Here is a 22,435-nt window from a genome sequence, read left to right on the forward strand (position 1 = left end):
CCATCTTCTCTACCAAGAAAACGGGCTTAGTCAATATAGCTTGTTAGGTGACCTCCAGCTATCCTTCTTATACCAGCAAGCCAAAGTCCTTTAGTTGCCTCTGTAAGGACAGGTCAGTCCTTTAGATTATGGATTCAGCAAACTGAATCTTCCTCAAACATGCACTCCTCAAGAAACTGAGGTGGAGTACTGCAACTAAATATAATTGTCAGAGTCCTCACCTATCTCCTCCCTCTTCTTCCACTAAAAAGGAGCATCTAGGCTGGTTTTAAATGTTCACCCGTGTTTTTTCTCCAGTAGATTTTCAGAGAATGTGGAATGTGATGGTTCAGGGGTCCTATATCTACACTGAGCAAAATCAATTTCCCATTTAAAGTATTGAGGCACTACAATTGCTTCATTGAGAGGGTTAAGGAACTTAACACTGGAAAATATTTTTCATTAGCCTTCTTAGAAATAGACAAATAGGTTTTGTTGAAATTTTCTTAAAACTCAATCTAGCACTGAGAATTTTATTCCGAATTATTAGTATGACAAAGTTATGAACAACTTAAAACAGGTGTCTATTATAATGGAAAGTAGTAGGTAAACTTAATTATGCGTGGTTTACGCCTATAATGTGTATGCAGTGTTGAAGTAGCCATGTTGGTCCTAGGATATTAGATAATTTGCTCCAATAAAAGATATTTCCTCACCTACCTTGTCAGCCTATAATATAGACTGCAGATATCATTAATTTACTATTTTTTGTCTTTTTACATCCAAAATGCCAGGAGCATAGGGCTTAAAATAAAGGTACTAATTTGCCTAGATATAGACTCTCAGAGAATCAGGACTCATGATAATGTCCTTTGTGGCACTGTAAAAGAGAAAATACTTCTGTCTTCTTCAAGGCAGGTTTCCATTTCACTTTAAGATTTGTCCAAATGTAGAAGGTTCTTCCTATATGGTTTCAAGCTTCTTAAAATACCAAGCTTATATGGATGAAATTTAAATTTCTGTAGTATTCTAATTGAATATAAATGACAATTAGTATACTTTAGCCTTTTCTTCCTTTTTGTGTATATTCATTACTTTGCATTCATTAGAGATTATTGGTGTTTTACGTGTGCTAGAATGGAAAAAGTTCTTTCTTAATGACGATGTAAATCTATCATTTTCTTTCCTCTAAAGAGATACTATTTTGTTACATTCAAATCATAAAGGAGTCTTTGAAATCTTTTCCCATAAACACATCACTTTCATCTGAGAAATTTGTTTTAATTTTTTGTTCTGGTCCCTTGTCTGAAGTTAAAAATCAATTGACTATTAAGTAAGACAATCCTATCAGTGACTATTGGGTATTTACATAGTACTGTGGAGGTACTCACTTAATTTGAAAGTGTAAGTGGCCACACCCTACAGCCACTTGAATAAGTCTGAGCTGGCTTCTGGCATTTGTAGAAATGAAAACTATATACTATCCTCCAGCATAAACATGGGTTATGACATATCTGCTGGATTAGCCAAAGCCAGTGCTTTGGAAAATTGATCTAATGCTTATGGAATGACCTTGATATTAAACTCCATACCAAGGTAGCAGTTTAAAAGGCAGTTGTCCTGAATATCCTGCTGCATGGCTCTGAGTCATGGACAATGTATCGCTGCCATGTTTTGAAACTTGATCGGTTCCATATACGCTGTCTGAGGAAGATTGCCCATGTGAATTGGTGGGACAAAATTCCTAACACAGAGGTTCTTAAGCTGTACGGTGTCATGGGCATGGAAGCCATGCTTATGAGCAAACAGTTTTGCTGGATTGGTCACTTTACGAGGATGGATGATACATGAATGCCAAAGATGGTCTTCTATGGCCATCTTGCTTATGGAAAGCGCTCTATCAGTGGTCAGTTTAAGCACTATAAAGACATCTTAAAGGCCAATGTGAAGTGATGCGACATATTTCCGAGTGATCTGGAAACTCTAGTTCAGGACAGATTGTCCTGGCAGCAAATCACTGTACAGGCTCTTAATTGCTTTGAGTGTCAGTGTATCCAGGCACTAGAGGAAAAGCGTAGGATTCGAAAAAAACCTACAATGCCGGCAGTTGGCATTTTTTTTATGTGACATCTGTAATCAGCTCTGCAAATCACAGATTGGTTTAGTCACCTCCAGTGGCATCAGAGAAGATGAGAGCCATCGATCAACAGCTCAGTCCAAGCAAGCAAGCTGTCAGATAAGCATATAAACCCATTGTACTAATGTGTAAATGACACCATGGAGTCAATAGGGGATTTGTGACATCAGCTGTTCAATAGTTCACCTTGTTTGTTGGAGATGGTAATAAAAAGTGAAGGATTATTAAATCTGATGCAGCAAAAAATAAAATGAAAATACAAATGGCATAAATAAAGTGAGATGATATGCAATATTGGAATTTCTTGCCACATTTGTGGGAACACTGATTATGTGAGATGCTTGACTTCATTATTGAAGTAAGTCAACCTGAGTTGCACAAGTCTGTTTACGTGAATGATGTAGCTGGTATCAACGTAGCTTAGGTTGACTTACCTCAGAGTCTTCAATATGTTGCCTTGATGGGAGATGCTCCCAGATGGGCAGCTAGAGTACTAGTACTCTGGTGAGCACTCTGCTGTCAATTTAGCAGATCTTCACTAGACCTGCTAAATCAATACCCACTCCATCAATTGTAGCAGCATGATCTCTCTTGCAGTGAACACAAGACATTTACTTATGACTGTGTCCCTGGACTTGGAGCAATAAATGTTGACATTACACTTACAAATTCAACTTTGTTTGGATCTAGTCTGCATGTTTGTGTTTTTGTTTATTTTTTGTTTTGTTTTTGTTTATTAAATTTGTATTTCTGAAATTCTTTTATAGGTTCTTGCTAGAATTGCAAATGCTACAAGACCAACAATTCATTTGTGTGAGATTGTAAATGAAACTCAGCTAGAAAGGCTATTGTTGCTTTTGGTTGGGACTGATTTTAACAGAGGAGATATCTCTTGGGGAGGAGCATGGGCCCAGTATTCTCTGAGTTGTATGCTGCAGGATATTCTAGCAGGTTTGTTAAAATTATTTTTTTCCTCCAAAAGTCATTAAGCTGATTCTCTCCCCCACTCCCACGCCTGTTGTTTGATTGTTTGATCTGAAACATTGGAAGTCTGCTAATATCATTAGGCTAACGAAAGCATGGAATGTCTTGATGATAGGTTTTATACAGAAATAAATTGAAGATGTTAGTGTAAATGAAACAATATAAGTATTTTAAATATTATAGCCTTCATTTTCAGAAATTAGTGATTTTTACTTATACAATCTTGAAATTTTTGTTAGGGCTCTCCCTTTCAGAAGATATTGGACATACTCTCAAGGAATGATTTTCAAATGGGGGTATTTCAGTTTAAGCATTCAAAATTGCAAATCAGTTTTCAGAATTTGCACTAGTATCCTCAGATGTTAATTTGTGTTGCAGCTGTATTGCAGACAGAATACAGGCTGAACTGGTAAAACTGTCTGCTTACTGTAATGTGTAGGAGAACTATTATCAACGATAGCAGCTGAGGCTATGGAGGAAGGAGCCATTGGAGAAGATGCAGGAGCTTCTGCTGCAGACTCGGATGACTCTCTTCAACAATCTACAGTTCAGTTAGTGGAAACGATAGATGAACCTTTGACCCATGACATCACAGGTAAACATTCAAGATACTGTTTCGATTGAAATGATGTTTAGAAAATGGAATATTAAATTCTGTTAAGTTGCCATTTTTAAATGCTAGATGTTCCTGAGCCATTCTGAATTCTGAAGCTGCTTAATCCTGATTTCTCTCTCTCACAAACCTTCCATTGTGTAATCAATGATAACTTAATGATTTAGGTAATTACTTCTGTGTGAATTTCAGCAAGGCATTTGTTTGCGCTTTGGGTGGTCATATAACAGGTTGCAGTGAGCAAGAGGCATCTTATAAGCTTTAACAATTACAAATTTGTAAGCATATTTCAACTTGGTCACTCAACAGCAATTGTTAACATACTGATGGCTCACATTCAGTGTTGTTTCTTCACTTAAAAGGCAATCATGAAGGTTTGTGTAGTTTGTGTTTGAGTTCAGAAGTGTGGTTCATTGATAGTGAATTGATAAACTAGAAATTCAGCATGCTGAATGTCTATGCAGTGTCTGATTTTAAATAGGACTGCAAGCTTGGGGAACGTGATTCTTCAAAATTCAGTTTGGATTCAGCCTTGGATTAATTTACCAAATGGTTAATTCTTATGCAAAACACTAAGAATTAAGAGCTACAGAACAAAACAGTGGTCTACCCTGCTTGTAGCAGCACTACACTCTGACTTCTTTCCACAGTAGTGATTGTGGGAATTATCTAAGTCTGAAATAGAATCTAGGTTCAGGTGTATTAGAAGTATTTGTTGCATATGAACATTTTGTGTGTCCTGCTCCAAATATCTTAAATTGCAATAATTATTGAATTTTAAACTTCTGGATGAAAACAAACTCCTCTATCCTTATGGTAGTATATTGTGTTTTTAAACTAAAATGTTGTTACTGTTGTGGTGATATGGTTTGGTTTTGTTTGTTTGTTTAACTTTTTATCACGGTAACTGAATTCATATGAATCTCTGAAACCTGGGCAGAATTGCCATTATGATTTATGGAGTTTTCAAAAAATGATGAGCCTGTTACTAATTAGTATTGAAAACAAAGTGAACTGTGGTCTTTCAACTATCTTTGCTATTAGAAAATATTCTAAGGATACACAGCCCTAAAATTAATCAGTAAGCATGTTTTAGCCTGGTTTTTACAGCTCGTGCTCTGTTCCATGACAAAGATAAAGCAGTTTTAATCCTCCAAAGGTGCTCCACCCCTATCATCTTTGGAAAAAGATAAGGACATTGACCTAGAGTTACTACAAGACCTGATGGAAGTTGATATTGATCCTTTAGATATTGATTTGGAGAAAGATCCTCTTGCAGCCAAAGTCTTCAAGGTATGGCCCACGTGAGTTTTCTTAATAACTCCTACTTGTCAGACAATACAGTCTCTTAAATTCTGGTGTTTTTGTAGACAGATTTCATCTCATTAGACCTGCTTTAGCTGTGTACTATACAGAACAATATTTTGAAGTTGAGATAAGCTTTCACAGGCATGAGGGTAAACACTGAATATATCCAGATAAGTTTCAAAGGGGTAGCTATGTTAGTCTGCTTCAGCAAAAGTGGGTAGTCCTGTGGTAACTTAAAGACTAACAATTTATTTGTGCGTAAATTTTCATGGGGTGAAACTCACTTCATCAAATGCAACTTAAATAAAAGGAAAATATATGGCTTTGTTACATGTCAGGAAGATAGTAGAAGGGTAATAATTTATGGGTGCATACTAGATTTTATTATTAAAACAAAATCTACTTTTATTGCTTCTTGCACTTCATTTGTAACCTTATCTCTTACTGACCTGAAAAGTTAGGCTATATTTTTGATATACTACAGTAAAATGTGTTAGCATTACTTAGAATTCCACACGTAGAATATGAAATGAGCCAGTTGCTTTTTCAGCCTGTTTGGGGGCTGAAAGGGGGAAAAATGTTATGGTACACCTTTTTTCAGAGAAACAGTGTGGGAATCTAAATATGTTTACACTTGATGCACTAAAATAGTTTAGTGGCACTAGTTGAGAGAGAAGAATTAGCTTAGAAATATTAGGAAGAGAAAAGCACCGACATTATACTCTAGCTGAAGAAACTATCATTCAAGCTTTCTTATCCTGTGACTCACCTTCTGCTTCATGGTCTTTCCTATGATCACCATTGCCTTTCAAGTTCACTTGAGCTCTTCATCGAAATCATCTTCCTGGCCAATCACTTAGCCCGTATTATAGTCTCCCTGCATTCCCCAGGGTGTCCCTTCACTGGTTCTCCCGATTGCTCCATGTCACCTAGACCTTCACTTTCCTGCTCTTTCATGAAATTTTTGTCTCCCTTCTCTTTCTTATGCTGAGAGTGCCAACCTCAATCATCTGTTTTTGTGCTCCTCCCATAGGCACCATCACATTTTCTTCCAGACTGCCTGAGCATAGGAAGCTCTCCTTGAACTAGTTCATACAAACATTGTGCCTCTTCATAACCATCTTCAAGACCCTCTTCTACTATGCAGCTACAATAAATAGCCAACTGAAAAGCTGGGAAGTTGATCAATAGGGACTTCTAATAGTTATGTGTTTCTTATTTACGAAAAATAACTGCTCACACACAAACTCAGCTATGTTAATAAATTATTTTGTTTCTTCATCTCTTTTCTTTTGCTTATTATACACACCACTTCTTGTTTTGAATTAGATAGGAAGCTCTTGGGGGCAGAGGAAGTTTTTGTCTATTTTGTACAGTACCTTTTACACTGAAGCCTTCAGGCAATACTATTGTACAAATAAGTAAATGTTGCTTTTGCACTGTAAATTATGAAATCATAGCTGAGCCTTTTGTGCAATACTGTAAATTTGAAAATGAAGGCACTGTAGAATAGATACATGCAAGATGGATTTTAATACAGGTTGAACCTCTCTAATCTGGAATTCTCTCATCTGGCAACATCCGTAATCTGGCATGATTTTAATTAAATGAATGACCATTTATCATGCATGTGGCTAAATTTCCCGTGGCCCCATAGTTTGTTTCCAGACACCAGTTCTGGCTCTGTGTTCTGTGCTGTTATTTAGCTGTAATTTACCCCTAAATGTCTTCTAAGAGCCTAGTAAGTAGTGAAAGTGTTGGTAATGGTGCTAGACCATATTGACCTCACGTGGTCTGGCCAGTTCTCTCTTAGCACCAGTCAGGTTCCAAGGGTGCCAGATTAAAGAGGTTCAACCTGTGCTTAAAATTAAAAGTTGATGCCAAAGTTCTGAAAGATGTGTGCCAAAAGCTAGGTTTTAAATCTTTGTGTAGGCTTGGAAGTAAGTGTCCAAATCTTCAAACAATTTGCGCAGAGGCAGCTCTTGTTTGATTACAGATTATTGAAAACTTTTGCTGGAATCCTAATGAAGCCTTCCAGTTTGTCAGATAAAACATACTATTTATACATCCTGTGTACTGATACAAAATCAGAAATGTATTTAAGAGAAAATCTCAGAAGATTCCATTTTTATAGTGTAAAGATGAATAATTTGCATTTTGTTTTCTCATTTGTTAAAGCCTATAAGCAGCACATGGTATGATTACTGGGGTGCTGACTATGGCACTTACAACTATAACCCTTACATTGGAGGTGTTGGAATTCCTGTTGCAAAACCACAAGTATCCACAGAGAAGAATGGGTCACAGACTGTGAGTGTGTCTGTCTCTCAAGGTAAGCAAACAGTAGGTTTATTTCAATTCTGTTGTGGAATCTTTTGATTCCCCCCACCCCAAAGTACTGGCTTTACTGCGTAGCAGTTAGTGGCTGCAAGAATGCTGTAGGAGGCATGTACCTTCTGCTTGTGAAATCATTATGTGATTTAACTTTGAGGTGTGTAGTTCAAATACCAGAATTTAAAGATTCAAAGGAGTATAAGTAAAGTTGTTATGCTGGCAAATAAGAGATTCATAGAGTAAACTAGAGAAGATTGTACAAATTTTACATTCTAGATAAGTGTTCCTTAAACTTTTTCAGGCCATAGAATACCAAACAATAATATTTTTATGCAGAACACCTATGAACGATTTCTTCAAAAAATTGTCGTCAGGCCCCCCCTGCAAAATAAAAAAGGAAAAGAAAAAAAAAAAACTAACAACAACATTTACAGCAAAACCAAAATGAAGTAGTTTAATCAGGTATCATCACAATGAAGAAATAACATTGTATCTGATTTTAATAACAGAAAATATATACCATCTATATATTTTTCCACTCTCCTACTCAGTCCCTGGTACTTTTTTTAAAAAAAAAATGCATCCTGGTGTGCAGCTTTACTGAACCGCAGATAAGAAGTTGACAGTGTAGCGGGGGAAAAAAGCCGTCAGTGAGAAGTACCTCTCATTTTATTTAGGAAATTGGTTCTGATTCCACAATTCTGAGCCACTGAAAAATAGTGCTTTTACATGACTAATTGTGGAAGGAAAACCCAAGTGAGAAGTCAAACATACTTTACTGCTAGAGAAACTATACCATATATCCCTATAGTGTTCTGTAATCACTGCCTGAGAGCAAATATTTACAGATCAGTAGAGAATCTGGAAATCATCTTGGTAGTCACATGATAACGAGTAGGTCATCTTCATCTGTAAATACATGTTCTGAGTGTATATTTTTAACAATCACTGCCATTATAAAAATAGTGAACCTATTCACCAATTATAATTAAAAATCTGTGTTTTAGCAGTTAATGTTGGATATGTAGCTATGCTGGTCTCAGTAGATCCAGCAGTGTTGTTTTATTTGATCTTTAAATATACTGCAATGCACACGTTTATTTGCTATTCAAATATTAACTTGTATGCTGCTTTCTGTAGCTTTGGATGCCCGTCTAGAAGTCGGACTGGAACAGCAAGCAGAACTGATGCTGAAGATGATGTCTACTCTTGAGGCTGATTCCATTTTGCAAGCATTAACAAATACATCACCTACAAGTAACTATACAGTGCTAAATTGTTCTCTTTGCTTACCCACTATGTATTCTCATTTAAAACTTGTTTTCTTGTTAACCTTAACTTTGGGATTCTTTCAGATATTTTGTAAATTGATTCAGTGGTGATACTAAAAATAAATTTGTGTAACTTGAGTAACTTTAAAGTGTTGTGGAATATACACCATAATTTTTTATTGCTGTAAGGGAAACAAACAGTATAAAGAAGAGAAGTGGATTTCCTTCAGAGACTTCAGTTGAATAAAAACATGTTTAGTGAAGTCTATAAATCTGGTTTCAAGAGATTGATTTTTGGCTGTGATAAAGCGAATGAAATGTTCTCCTTTGAAGTAGACTGTGGAATGCTTGTAAGGGAGTTCGCAGCTGTCTGACTGCATTAGCCAGTAAAACCATAGCGCTTCTGTTGGCCAGAAGCTTTGAAAGCTCATTTCAGTGGGGTGTTATGCTTTATACTTTTCCCTCAGGCACCTTTTAGGTTTCTATTACCAGTTGTAGGGTGACTTAAAAACTGCATCAAAGTTACGTTTATAACATGTAAAATTGAATACTGGATAAGTAAAGGCAAAGATTTCTTGCCTGCTAGATCTTTTTCAACAAAATAATTCACTAAAACATTTGATTTAACTTCTAGTAACTCAGTCTCCTAGTGGAACAGATGATTCATTGCTAAGAGGACTACACGCTGCTAACCCGACCAACCCACTCATCATACAGTTGTCCTCCATTCCTATGTTGAGTGTGTGTTTCAACAAACTATTTTCCATGCTACAAGTCCATCAAGTTCAGGTATGGAATTATGAACTTGCAGAACTTTGGCTAATACAGGACTTAATGCTAATATTGAGAGAAGAGAGGAGGAGCATTTTGAGCAGTTCTAGTGAAGTGGTTTTTCCCCTCTATTTGACACTTGTGAGGCCACATCTGGAATCTTGTGTCCAGTTTTGGGGCCCCCCAATATAAAAAGGATGTGCATGTGCTGGAGCAGGTTCAGCGGAGGGCAACAAAAATGATTAAGGGGCTGGAGAACATGACCTATGAGGAGAGGCTGAGAGATTTGGGCGTGTTTAATTTACACAGGAGAAGACTGAGGGGTGATTTTAATAGCAGCCTTCAACATCTTGAAGCTCTAAAGCTCTAAAGAGGATGGAGAGAAACTGTTGTCAGTGGTGTCAGATAGCAGAACAAGGAACAATGGTCTGAAGTTACAGAGGGAAAGGTATAGGTTGGATATTAGGAAAAACTACTTCACCAGGAGGGTGGTGAAGCACTGGAATGCATTGCCTAGAGAGGTGGTGGATTCTTCATCGCTAGAGGTGTTTTTAAGTCTAGGCTTCACAACGTCCTGGCTCGGATGACTTAGTTGGGGTTGATCATGCTTGAAGCAAGGGGCTGGACTAGATGACCTCCTAAGGTCCCTTCCAGCCCTATGTTTCTATGATGAGAGTTACATTTCTGCATATTTATGGTTCTTAACTACTAAAAATGGAATGAGAAAAGACTTGTCTAAGTAAGTAGGGTTTTCTTTTTTTTTTTTTTTTTTTCAATTATTATGTATCATGAACATTTGTTTATGGAACATAACTCATTTAAATACTTCTGTAATTGAAATTAGTGTTGGGTCTTTGACTGATAGACATTAGGGACCTCAGCTAGTGATGACTCTAATTAAAAGCTAAAAGTACATTTAAGAATCCTGATTATCTACGGGCCATACCACTTTACCTTAAATTTAATCCAAAGTCTGTGGCAATAACAGATTTTGACTCTTATGGTTACATCATGGCTTGTGAGTCATGAAAATCACTGGCTTTGCAAATGGGACATTTGATAAGTTACATGTGAAACTTCTGCCAAAGCTTCTTGAATATCGAGATTTTTAGGCTATATGTATCCTTTCTTTTGTAAGAGAAATATGGATGACTTTTAATTGTGTTTCAAAATAAAAAGCCAGTGCCAGACTATAGTAAAATGGTGTATTATCGTACAGGAAGTTTTAACTTTACTCAAAATTGCTGTACATCTATTGGAAGTTTGAAAGCTTTTCTGAAGAAGATTATGCTTGCTTATGCTTGTCACCAGAACAGTGACATCAGAGAATGTAAATAAGACAAATGACATAAAAAAAAAAATCAAAATAGTCTGGTTTTTCATGCTTCAATGAGTTTTAGAAGCACATTTCAGTTTTTATTATTTGTTTTTAATATCAACTCTTCATCTTTATTATATTTCAGCTTGAATCTCTTCTACAGTTATGGCTCACATTAAGCCTGAATTCCAGCTCCTCTGGGAGTAAAGATAATGGTGCCGATGTTTTCCTTAATAATGCTAATCGGATACCTGTAATTTCTTTGAATCAAGGTAAAATTATTCTAAAATGGGATAATAGGTGTCCGAACAGATAGTGTATGTTTTGCATAAGTGGATAGTTTTGGCTTAGTGCTCCCATTGAAGTTAGCAGTAAAACTCTTTTTTTTTTTTTTTTTTAAGCCAGAGAATCCTCAGACTTCATTTTCCTTAACATTAATTTTTTGAATGCTATTCAAAGGTTTATCAGAGTATTCGATCAGTGTAGACTTTCTGGAAGGTTGGAAGAAACCATCACAGGGTACTGCTCGAATATTAAATTTTGGTGGTTAATATTGCTGTTCTATCACTGCTTTTTGTTCTGAGGACTTTCTTTAGAATGCCATGCCTGTCAGAAGCAGAAGGAGTTTCTGACAGTCTCCAGTAAATGCTTCTGTGACATCTTCCTCTGCGCCACTCACTCCTTTTAAAGGATGTAGATAAAAAATAATTTCATTGAATTGATTAGTCAGGAGAAGGTTGAGGGGAACATTTTTTCCCAGCTGCTTAAAGAAATAAGCAAAGCCTCCTTCGTTCAGCTTGTACTTGCCATTTTCCGTAAATGAATTCTGCCACATGTGGCAAAGGTCTCTGTTGAATGCATTATTGGGGATTTTGCTGCTGAAATGACAGCCTCTATAGCCTACCCTCAGGAGTGGATTTTGATCCATACAGGAAAAACAGCCTGGTTGTTGAAAAGTCTTTAACCTTGCTAGTTCCTGAAAGCAGTCAATCACTTTTTCATTTATTTCATTCTGTAGTTTGTGACTGTAGCTCTGTGGCTGCCTGCTGTGAAGGCGTACACCAAATTTTCCTATGTAAATAATTCTGGTTATCTATTCTTTATTTAAGAAAGAAATAGTGTATTCATCAGCAAATGTTCAACACAAGACATTAAGGAAGCTGCAGTACTTCAATCTGTTAGCTATAGAAAGCTATAATATATGCCTTAGAAAAAACAGGATTTTTTAACGTGTTGCTTCTGTTTATAAGATGGGATGATTTTGCATTGGTGGTGTGAAATTCTGCTTTTCTTAATTCATGTACAGTCTCTCTTTTAAATGTACAGAATTAGCAGTAGAACAAATAATGAACTTTCAGTCCTAACATCAATCCCTAAGTATTACCTTTGTTTAAGGGCTTTAGTAATTCCGATTTTTTTTTTTTTTAAACAGCATCAGTAACTAGCTTTCTGACAGTCCTGGCCTGGTATCCAAATACCTTACTCCGGACATGGTGCCTTGTGCTTCATAGCCTCACTCTTATGACAAACATGCAACTTAACTGTAAGTTTTCTCTGAATGTTGTTTTGATTATGATGGGTGAAAACTAAATTACAAATGAAATAAAGTAAAATTAAAAGTTCATAATAAATGCAGGGCGCTTTTTTTTTTTCAGGGAATAGGTAGTGAGTTTTCATGCCATTTACTTGTAGTGTGTCTGAAATCTTACTCAGAACATGTAGTGATTTACTGTAAATCCACACTATGGATGATGTCGTATGGAATAAATAGACAATTTTAAGTTTGGTTTCTCTAACAGATATCTGTTTAAACTAAGGTATTCTCACAGAGCAGATCTGCTCCTTGCAGTCTTACTTGCTGTCTTCAGTGATGCAAGTTTTTGCTGCATATTTTTATTCTATTTAATTACTGCAAAGCTGATATCACAAAGAGAGAGCTGAATTCTGTTCCGTGTTGTATATCATCAGAATGACATATTAAATTATTTATACAGTCTTCCCACCACCCCCTTGGCGCACAAAAATTAAGTTCTTGATGATGAGAACATTTTTGTAACTGGTGATATGAGTGAAAATTAACTGGATTTTTTTTTTAATTCCCTTGAGTTGTCAATAAAAATAGGGGTAAAAAAGAAATGAAGTTAACTTGCCTAGATGTGTTTTCCTCAACATGGCATGTGTCCATAATACCTCACTACAGTAGGATATTAAAGTAGCTTAATTGTTCATACATTTCTCTGGGTCTCTAACTAGTTAGTAGACTGATACTATTTCTTTATTCAGTGGTAAACTTTATTTTGAACAATATATGCCTTTTTTATATGTGATGTAAATATGTTGATGAAGACTGTCAGTGTTTATTTTCATTTAATTTAAACATTTTGTACATGGTTGACGATGTGAGGTTCGAGAAAATCATTAAGTTGTTCAGTCTGGTAATACTAGTTGCTGCCAAGATAAGCCCTGGTGTAGCAAACCATGCCTGTTTTCAGAGGCTCCATTTTTCCCTAGGTTGGCGCTCTCCAACAGTGTGCTCTCCTCACCTGCCATTTCAGTTTTATTTTCCACCAAAGCAAGGCTAGGTTTCTGACCTTGTACATAGTCAAATGTGGACTACAGCATGTTTCTTCTTTACAGTTTTCTGGGACTGGTGCTGCATATGTCTCAAGGGCTGCGTCTACACTAGCAAGTTCTTTTGAAAAAAAAAAGGCCTTTCCTGAAAGAACCTGCAGAGGATCAAAATGGTCTCTTTTGATCTGAAAGAACACAGAGCTTTTTCTGGCAGCCCTCTTCCTCTGCCAGATGAGGAAGAGTGCCTTTTTCTGAAAGTTCCTTTCACAAAGAAATGTGTAGATGCCCTGGGGGGGGTCTCTTTTTTTTTTTTTTTTGGAAGATCAGTCCTTGTGGTGCTGGGTTTTTCGATCCACGTCTCTTTCTTTTGAAAGAGCAGAGACTGCATGGATGTTCTCTGCTGTGAGAGTGGATTGATATTTTTGTGTGGACACCCACCTTTGAAAGAAGTTTGTTTGTGTTTTGGGGGGGGTGGGGGAAGAGATCTTCCGGAAGAACTTCTTTCAGAAGATCGGTGTAGTGTGGCCATAGCCAGGGTGAGAAGGTTATTTCAGCTTTCTCTTTATTGAGCCCCATTTGCTTTCTTTATCCGTCTTGTTTTAATTAATTGGGCTTAAAATTGACGAAGTGGTGTGGAGCGTATGCTTCTGGTGCTCTGTAAGAATCCTTCAGTATGTGTTTTCTATGTTAATATGAAAATTCTATTATAGGTTTGGTGCCAACAAAATAAAAACTATAGCCTTGATATTATGCTATTTTTGGTTTTCCCTTATCCTTCCATCCTCTCTTCCTTCCATTTTTCTAGATGGATATCTTTTCATGGCAAGCCTTTCCAATATTTTTTTTTGTTTTAAATTTCATTTAGCTGCTTTGAAATATTTTCAGTTGAGAGAAACATCAGGATTTAATACTGAGCTTGATAGTACTTGTTCTCCTGGTATTTAGTGAAAGGAAAAGCTATAGTTTATCTAAATCGGCTATGGGCAACCAAATCAACTGAGTAGGTTGCATAAGTGGCCCTCCTCCCTCAGAATGGGCTACAAGATTGAAACCGTGACCCCAGGAATAAAATTAATGTTTTGCACTTTATTCTCTGTCTTTATCATGTCTGTTCAATGCAGATTATACCTCCCTTGTTTGGCACTCTTGGGAACTGAGTGGTCCTGAATGAGGGGATGTGCAAGATGAGGGGATGTCAGGCCTTCTGGCTGCCATATGCAGGGGCTACCAGCCTGCTGGCCTGGCCTCTGCAGGTTTCCTGCTCCCAGACTACCTGGACAGGGGCCTGTTCCTGCAGGACTCCCTGTTGCAGGGCTCCTGGGGTCCCCTTTCCAGGATACCTGTGGCTGCAGGGAAGCTGGCAGGTCTCCATGCCCCAGCCAACTCCCTGCTGCACGACTGCCAGGCTCCACAAGCCCTCTCTGGGGTCCCAACAACTGAGGTGTTACTGGTGGGGCTCTGTGCCCCAGATGGCTCCTTGCTGCTGGGCTGCCCTGTCTGTGGTCCCCAGAGCTGTGGGTGGGTCTCCTTGCCGTAGCTGGCTCCCACCACAGGACTCCTGGTGGGGCTCCTGGCTCCCTGCCCTGGGGCTGTCCCTTGGGCTCCCCAGAGCAAGCTGCCAGCTGAGGTCCCTGCCACCTGGGTTCCTCACAGTTGCGGGTGGGTCTCTGGTTCATATTAAATAGATTAAAAATTGTCTAGGATAATTAGGAAGATCTTTTCATGGATTGAGAACTGGTTAAAAGGCAGGAAACAGAGGGTAGGATTATATGGTAAATTTTCAGAATGGAGAGGGATAACTAGTGGTGTTCCCTAAGGGTCAGTCCTAAGTCCGATCCTATTCAACTCATTCATAAATGATCTGGAGAAATGGGGTAGACTGGTGAGGTGGCAAAGTTTGCAGATGAGACTAAACTGCTCAAGATAGTTAAGACCAAAGCAGACAATGAAAAACTTCTAAAGGATCTCACAAAACTGAGTGATTGGACAATAAAATGGCAAGTGAAATTTAATGTGGATAAATGTAAAGTAATGCACAGTGGAAAAAATAACCACAGGTATACATACAATACGATGGAGGCTAATTTAGCTACAACTAATCAGGAAAGAGATCTTGGCATCATCATGGATAGTTCCTTGAAAACATCCATGCAGTGTGCAGTGGCAGTCAAAAAAAGCCAACAGGATGTTAGGAATCATTAAAAAAGGGATAGAGAATAAGAAGAACATCTTATTGCCCTTCTATAGAACCATGGTACGCCCACATCTTGAATACCGTGTGCAGATGTGGTCATCTCATCTAAAAAAAAGATACACTCGCATTAGGAAAGGTTCAGAAAAGGGCAACTAAAATGATGAGGGCTCTGCAACAGGTCCCATATGAAGATAGATGAAAGAGAATAGGACTTTTCAGCTTAGAAAAGAGGAGACTAAGGTGGGATATCATAGAGGCATATAGAATGGAGTCACGTGGAAAAAGTGAACAAGGAAAAATTATTTACTTGTTCCCATAATATCAGAACTAGAGGACACCAAATGAAATTAACGGGCAACAGGTTTAAAACAAATAAAAGGAAATTCTTCTTCACACAGCACACGGGCAAACTGTGGAACTCCTTGCCAGAGGAGGCTGTAAAGGTTAGGACTATAACTGGGTTTAAAAAAGAGCTAGGTAAATTCATGGACGTTATGTCCATTAATGGATATTAGCCAGGATGGGTAAGAAATGGTGTCCCTAGCCTCTGTCTGTCAGAAGCTGGAGATGGATGGCAGGATAGATCGCTTGCTTGGTACCTGTTCGGTCCACTCCCTTTGCGCCACATGATATTGACCACTGTCGGCAACAGAGTACCGGGCTGGATGGACCTTTGATCTGACCCAGTTTGGCTGTTCTTATGGCTAACTGATTTCAGTGTAATTGTAAATGGAGAATTATTATCGAGTGGATGTGTTCCCAATGGTGTCACACAGGGATCTGTTCTTGGACCAAAGCTATTTAATATTTATATCAATAACCTGCAAGAAAACGTAAAAACCTTGCTGATTAATTTGGCAGATGACACAAAAATTAGGGGAGTAGTAAATGATGAATAGGATGGATCACTGATGCAGAGCAATCTCTCTCTTGGTAAACAATATATGTTTTAATACAGCTGAGCATATCCGTCTTCCCTGGGAAGCAGAGACCGAAAAAATTGGGGGTCAAGGTCTGTAACTAGGAGAACATGAGCTCCCAATGTGATGACGATGTCAAAAGAGCTATTGCAGTATTTGTATCCATAAACATGAATCTCGAGTAGAAGCAAAGTAGTAGTTCCACCTCTGTATTTTACGCTGGTGCCACTGCTGCAGGAATGCTGTGTCCAGTTTTGGTGTCCTTAATTCAAGAAGACTGCTGATAAAATGAAGAGGGTTCAGAGAGGAGCCACAAGAATGATTAGAAAATTAGAAAAGAAAGATTAGGAGATGTGCCTTATCTTTAGAAACTCAGAGATCTCAATTTATTTAGTTTAGCAAAGAGAAGGATAAGAGGTAACTTGATGAGTCTGGAAGTATCCACCTGGGGAATGAATAAATTGATAATGAACTACAGTCTAGTAGAGAAGGTGTAACACCCAGTAGCTGAAAGCTGAAGCCAGAGAAATTGACACCTGAAATAAAGCGTAAATTCCTAATGGTGAGAGTCATTAACCACTGGAAAAATTTACCTAAGGTTATGAGGGATTCTCTGTCACTGACCATTCTAAATCACGGTAGGATGTTTTTCTGGAAGAAACGTTTTAGGAATTATTTTGGGGAAGTTCTGTGAGCTGTGTTAAACAGGAGGTTAGACTAGATCCAGGGTGGCCAACCCTCTGCTCTCAAGCATAATGCGGCTCTTTGAGCAATTAAATGCAGCTCCTGCTTAGAGCTGCACCCTGGCAGTGCTGTCTGCCACTCTACACATGCGCCCCAGTGCTTTGGTGGGAGAAGCGCATGTGGCGGTGGCTCCAGTGAGTCGCCGGCATCACGTTTGAGGTGGGGACTGGGACTGCTTGGCTCTGGCGGGGGTAGGGGGGAAGGAGGGCTGGGAGAGCTGGGGATGCCAGGGAAGGGTGGGCATTGAGCTGTATATTATGTGTCTATTTTTATCTGTCTAGTTTAGATAAAAATGAATACATACATATCGTGTGGCTCTTTGCACTCTATGCATGGCTCTTAGTCCCTAACTGGTTGGCCACTCTTGGGCTAGATGATAATGACACTTTCTGATCTATGAATCTTTGTGGTATTTTTAATGCTTTGAATTATATGCATAACTGCCATGAATGGTAAATAACTTACAGTAGTTTACTCCATTTTGAATAATAATGTTTAATGAATAATGTACTGTGTATTAAGTATAAATTTTCTTCATTTTGTTTGTATGTGCAGTTCAAATTCTATTTTTGTTCTTGTTTTTAGCTGGTTCAAGCAGTGCCATTGGAGCTCAGGAAAGTACTGCCCAGTTGTTGGTGTCAGATCCCAACCTCATTCATGTTTTAGTGAAATTTCTTTCAGGCACTAATCCTCATGGAACAAATCAACACAGTCCACAGGTAATGCTGCTCATTGGAAAAACAGAAGTAGTTCAGCATTAAAGATAATTGCTTTACCTATTGTAAAACCTTGTTATGTCCTCAGCTTGCACCATCCTGAATTGTAGAGTGTTAGATGATTGTGATAATGTTTCCATGTAATTATTGTCATTGGAGTAATTTCCCATATTTTGGAAGTCATCTTTCTGGTAACATCAAGATTGACACAGAAACCCAGCATCGTCTGAGCTGTGCCAGCTCTGCTTTCGCCTACCTCAGACAAAGGGTCTTGGAGAGCTGGAACATCTGTGCCAAGACACAACTCCTTCTATACCATGCAGTGGGTGTTCCAACACTACTGTACAGTTGTGGAACATGAACATCATACAAGCGCCATTTGAAGGCACTTGAACAATATCAACAGTGCCTCAGGAGAATCCTAAATATCTTCTGCGAGGATAGGTGCATGAACACTAGCACCCTGGAAGATTTAAATATGACCAACACTGAAGCCATTCTCATGCACCAAAAACTTAGTTGGACTGGTCACATGGTCTGGATGTCTGATCAGCTCCTATTCTGTTTTAAGAGTTGAAGGAAGGAGCATGGGTGGCCAGAGGAAGTGATTTAGCGATATTCTGAAGGCACACACAGAAAAAGCGCGGTACCACTGTTGACAGTGGGAAGAACCTTGCCCAGAACTGTGCCTAGTGGAGAGTGGTAATCCATGGGTTTGTGGGTTGGCACAATTGGCGAAGTCCCACTGCAGTGCAGATGAGGAGAAGTGTACAAATGAGTGGCAAAAACCACCCTGCGCCCCTCCAGCAGATACCAGCACCTGCCCCTTCTGTGGTAAGACCTTCTGCTCCAGAATCTGGCTGGTCAGCCATCAATGGACTCACAAACAGGGTCCTAACCTTTACAGCCTCCTCTGGCAAAGAGTTCCACAGTTTGACCGTGTGCTGTGTGAAGAAGAATTTCCTTTTACTTGTTTTAAACCTGTTGCCCATTAATTTCATTTGGTGTCCTCTAGTTCTGATATTATGGGAACAAGTAAATAATTTTTCCTTGTTCACTTTTTCCACGCGACTCCATTCTGTATACCTCTATAATATCCCACCTTAGTCTCCTCTTTTCTAAGCTGAAAAGTCCTATTCTCTTTCATCTATCTTCATATGGGACCTGTTCCAGACCCCTCATCATTTTAGTTGCCCTTTTCTGAACCTTTCCTAATGCGAGTGTATCTTTTTTTTAGATGAGATGACCACATCTGTACGCGGTATTCAAGATGTGGGCGTACCATGGTTCTATAGAAGGGCAATAAGATGTTCTTCTTATTCTCTATCCCTTTTTTAATGATTCCTAACATCCTGTTGGCTTTTTTTGACTGCCGTTGCACACTGCATGGATGTTTTCAAGCAACTATCCACTCATTATTGAGTGACTGACGAGGCTGATATGTCTCTATGGCTGCTTAACCATAGTCTGCATGTGTGCTTGTGCACTCTCAATCAGAGACTGCAAAGTTGCGTGTGCCAGCCTTTGCCTGAGCAGAGCAGAGCAATGCCATTTGTTTTGTATGAGGACATATAAGGAAGCATGAGTACACACCCTTAAGATATGTCAAGATAGACTTCTTGGTAAACCCAAACAGCATGAAATGTTGCCTTTTGTTCTCCAAAGGAGGCTACAGCTACAATTGTCAAGGGGGTACCTTATAACACCAAGGTCCAACAGCTTTCTTTATGCTTTCTCACGTGTACTGTTAATGCTTAAGATCCTTTTCACGCTGTCCCAAGAAGGCGTAAGACCTGTCCATGTAGCACCTGTTCAGCTGAGGCAGGTGTGGTAACTCCCAACGTCATCTATGTCTGGGAGTCAGTGCACCTTAGACTATCTTTCGTGAGGGACCTAGTGGCACAGAACTTTGGGTCCATCATCCATCCTAACCCTCCCTCCTTCAATTTGGGAGCATGGCCTCTAAATGGCACATAGGCATGAAACTGGCCTTTTCAGATAAATTTATTATCCAGTGTAAATTCCACTACTCACAAGACTTAACTCAAAAAATGATAATGCTTCCCATCCTGGTGCTCCTTCCCATCTTCTCAAATGTTGGAAGTTTTTTTCCAATATCCTTGACTGCTGCTACTTAGAATATATCTGGCTGCTACAACAGCCTTCCCTTAACCCACCTCAGGTTTCTGAGTCTTTATTACCTCTTTTTGACACCCCACCCCCACAGGGGGACCTCAGCCTTGATTTAAAAGCTCTATGGAAAATCTTCAAGCCAGTGAAGTCTTGCTCTTTCCCACCTCTCCCTCAACATTTTTGTTCCTAATTGTCCTCACCTTAGGAAGGAAAAGTGGGTCACTGGGCTGATGCAGCTTACATTATCATCTACAAAGAAAAGGCTATGGTTCCTTGCTTCCTTCTAAGAGTATCCCAGAGCATAACATTAACCAGGAGATTGACCTATCCATTTTCCAACCAAAATCTCATTTCTTTAGAGAAAAATCAAGCCTTTATTCACTGGAAGGATCCTTCTTTTTCTGGACAAGACTAAACCAGTCCACGTGTCTCTCAGGCTATTTGTATTAATTGTAGATGGGTGAAGAGCTAGAAGACTGTCACACAGTCTAAATGGGTTTTGTCGTAAATCTTAACCTGCTTAGAAAACTGTGATGCAGCTCTCTCAACTGAGTAATAGCATGTTCTACTGGAGCTGAGTCCACATCTGTAGGTCTACTGAAGGACATTCTGGATTGTTTTAGTCTTCTCTCCCTATCTTGGTGAAAGAAGAGACCATCTTAACAAGTTCCACAGATGGCGCTGCCTTTGGTGATGCAGTCCCTCCAGTTGTATTGGACTTACCTCACCATTAGCCCCCTTCTTACTGACTTACTGCTTTTGAGTCTCCTTTACTAAAGTGCCTAAGGATATATACTTGAAGAGGGAGATGGGTGCTTATTTTACTGTAACTTGAATTCTCTGTAGGTGCTCTACCTTCTGCCCCTCCTCCACCTCTGCTGTGGAGTTCTGCTTTATGGTCAAGAAGGAACTGAGTGACGATGGGCTTGTGTTCCTCTTTATGCCCTCATTCAGAGTATGAGGCACCAGCCCAGAAATGCTACTTGACCGTCTTCAACTGAGAGTGCCTTGGCACCCGCACATTCTGTGGCTGAGCACTCATAGGGACAAATACCTCCAAAAATTCATAAGAACATGGGAACAGCCATACTGGGTTTGACCAATGGTCCATCTAGCCTGTCCAGCTGCTATAGAGAGAGTGAACGCAAGAGGACAATTTATCGAGAGATCCAACCCTATACCCACCTTCTGGCAGTCCAGAGGTTTATGGGTATCCAGAGCATGAAGTTGCATCCTAATCTGTCTTGGCTAATAGCCGTTGATGGACTTAGCTTCCATGAATTTATCTAATTTCTTTTTTTTTTTTAAATCTTGTTATGCTCTTGGCCTTTGCAACCTCCTCTGGCAGCAAGTTCCATTGGCTGACTGTACATTGTATGCAAAAGAACCTTCTGGTGTTTGTTTTGAACCTGCTGTCTTTCAGTTACATTGAGTGATCCCTGGTTTGTGTATGTATGGAAAGGGATATATAAAACTTATTTACTTTCTCCAAACTTTTCATGATGTTACCATATCTTCCCCTTTGTCTCTTTTCTAATTGAAAAATGGCAGTATTTTTAATTTCTCTCTTTATGGAAGCTGGGTTTATTTTTTTGCACAATGTCTGTACATTTTTTAATTCTAATACAGGTTGACCTCTGTATGTTTTTAATTCTAATACAGTTGCACCTCCCTGGTCCAGCACCCTCGGGACCTCAGTGGTCCTGAGTCAGGGCTTTTGCCAGGCCTGGGAGGTTAAAGCTTCCTTGCTGGCTCCCCTCCAGGCTGTTGGCTGGCTGCTGCCTGGTTCCTGATCTGCAGCTGTTGCTGGCTTCCTGGCCATGCTGTAGGACACCCACTTTGTCCTTGTTCCTGGTCACCAGGACTTTCTGGTCCAGCAACAAATGTGGTGTGTGTCTCAAACTGTGCTGACCAGAACTGCACGCAGTATTCAAGGTGTGGGGAGTAGCATGGATTCATATAATGGCGTTAAGAAGTCCTTTTGTTGTCTTGTCTATCTGTTGCTAACATCGTTAGCTTCTCAGTTTACCATTTTATATTGAACAGATGTTTTCAGAGGACTATTGGTGATAATTCCAAGACCTTTCTTGAGTTTTAGCAGTTAATTTAGACCCCATAATTTTATATGTATAGTTGGAGGTTATGTTTTCTAATATGCATTACTTTGCACTTATTTAATTTCTTCAGAACTCTTGGTTGAATACCATCTGGTCGTGGAACTTGTTATTGTTTAATTTTTTTTCCAAAACTTCCACTATTAACAACTAGCTCCAGCACAGTTCCTCAGATTTGTCATCTAAAACGAATGCCTCAGGTGTGGGACTCTCCCTCATATCTTCTGCAGTGAAAACTATTGCAAACAGTTAACTTAAGTTCTTCGTAATGGCCACGTCATTCTTGACTGCTTTTTTAACACCCTCATCATCCAGTAGCCCACTGATT

At 39.0% G+C, this 22,435-nt stretch overlaps 1 protein-coding gene across 1 annotated transcript in view; it reads left to right on the plus strand.

Annotated features, from left to right (window-relative positions):
* Positions 1-22,435, plus strand: part of BIRC6 (baculoviral IAP repeat containing 6) — a 328,895-nt gene that overhangs the window by 100,296 nt on the left and 206,164 nt on the right. The window contains 9 exon segments of the mRNA XM_074989697.1: positions 2,884-3,067; positions 3,540-3,695; positions 4,873-5,006; positions 7,200-7,353; positions 8,496-8,612; positions 9,261-9,415; positions 10,861-10,987; positions 12,148-12,258; positions 17,730-17,863. Of these exon segments, the coding sequence (XP_074845798.1) occupies positions 2,884-3,067; positions 3,540-3,695; positions 4,873-5,006; positions 7,200-7,353; positions 8,496-8,612; positions 9,261-9,415; positions 10,861-10,987; positions 12,148-12,258; positions 17,730-17,863 (1,272 nt within the window).

Source organism: Carettochelys insculpta, chromosome 3, assembly GCF_033958435.1.
Source record: "Carettochelys insculpta isolate YL-2023 chromosome 3, ASM3395843v1, whole genome shotgun sequence".
NCBI lineage: Eukaryota > Metazoa > Chordata > Testudines > Carettochelyidae > Carettochelys > Carettochelys insculpta.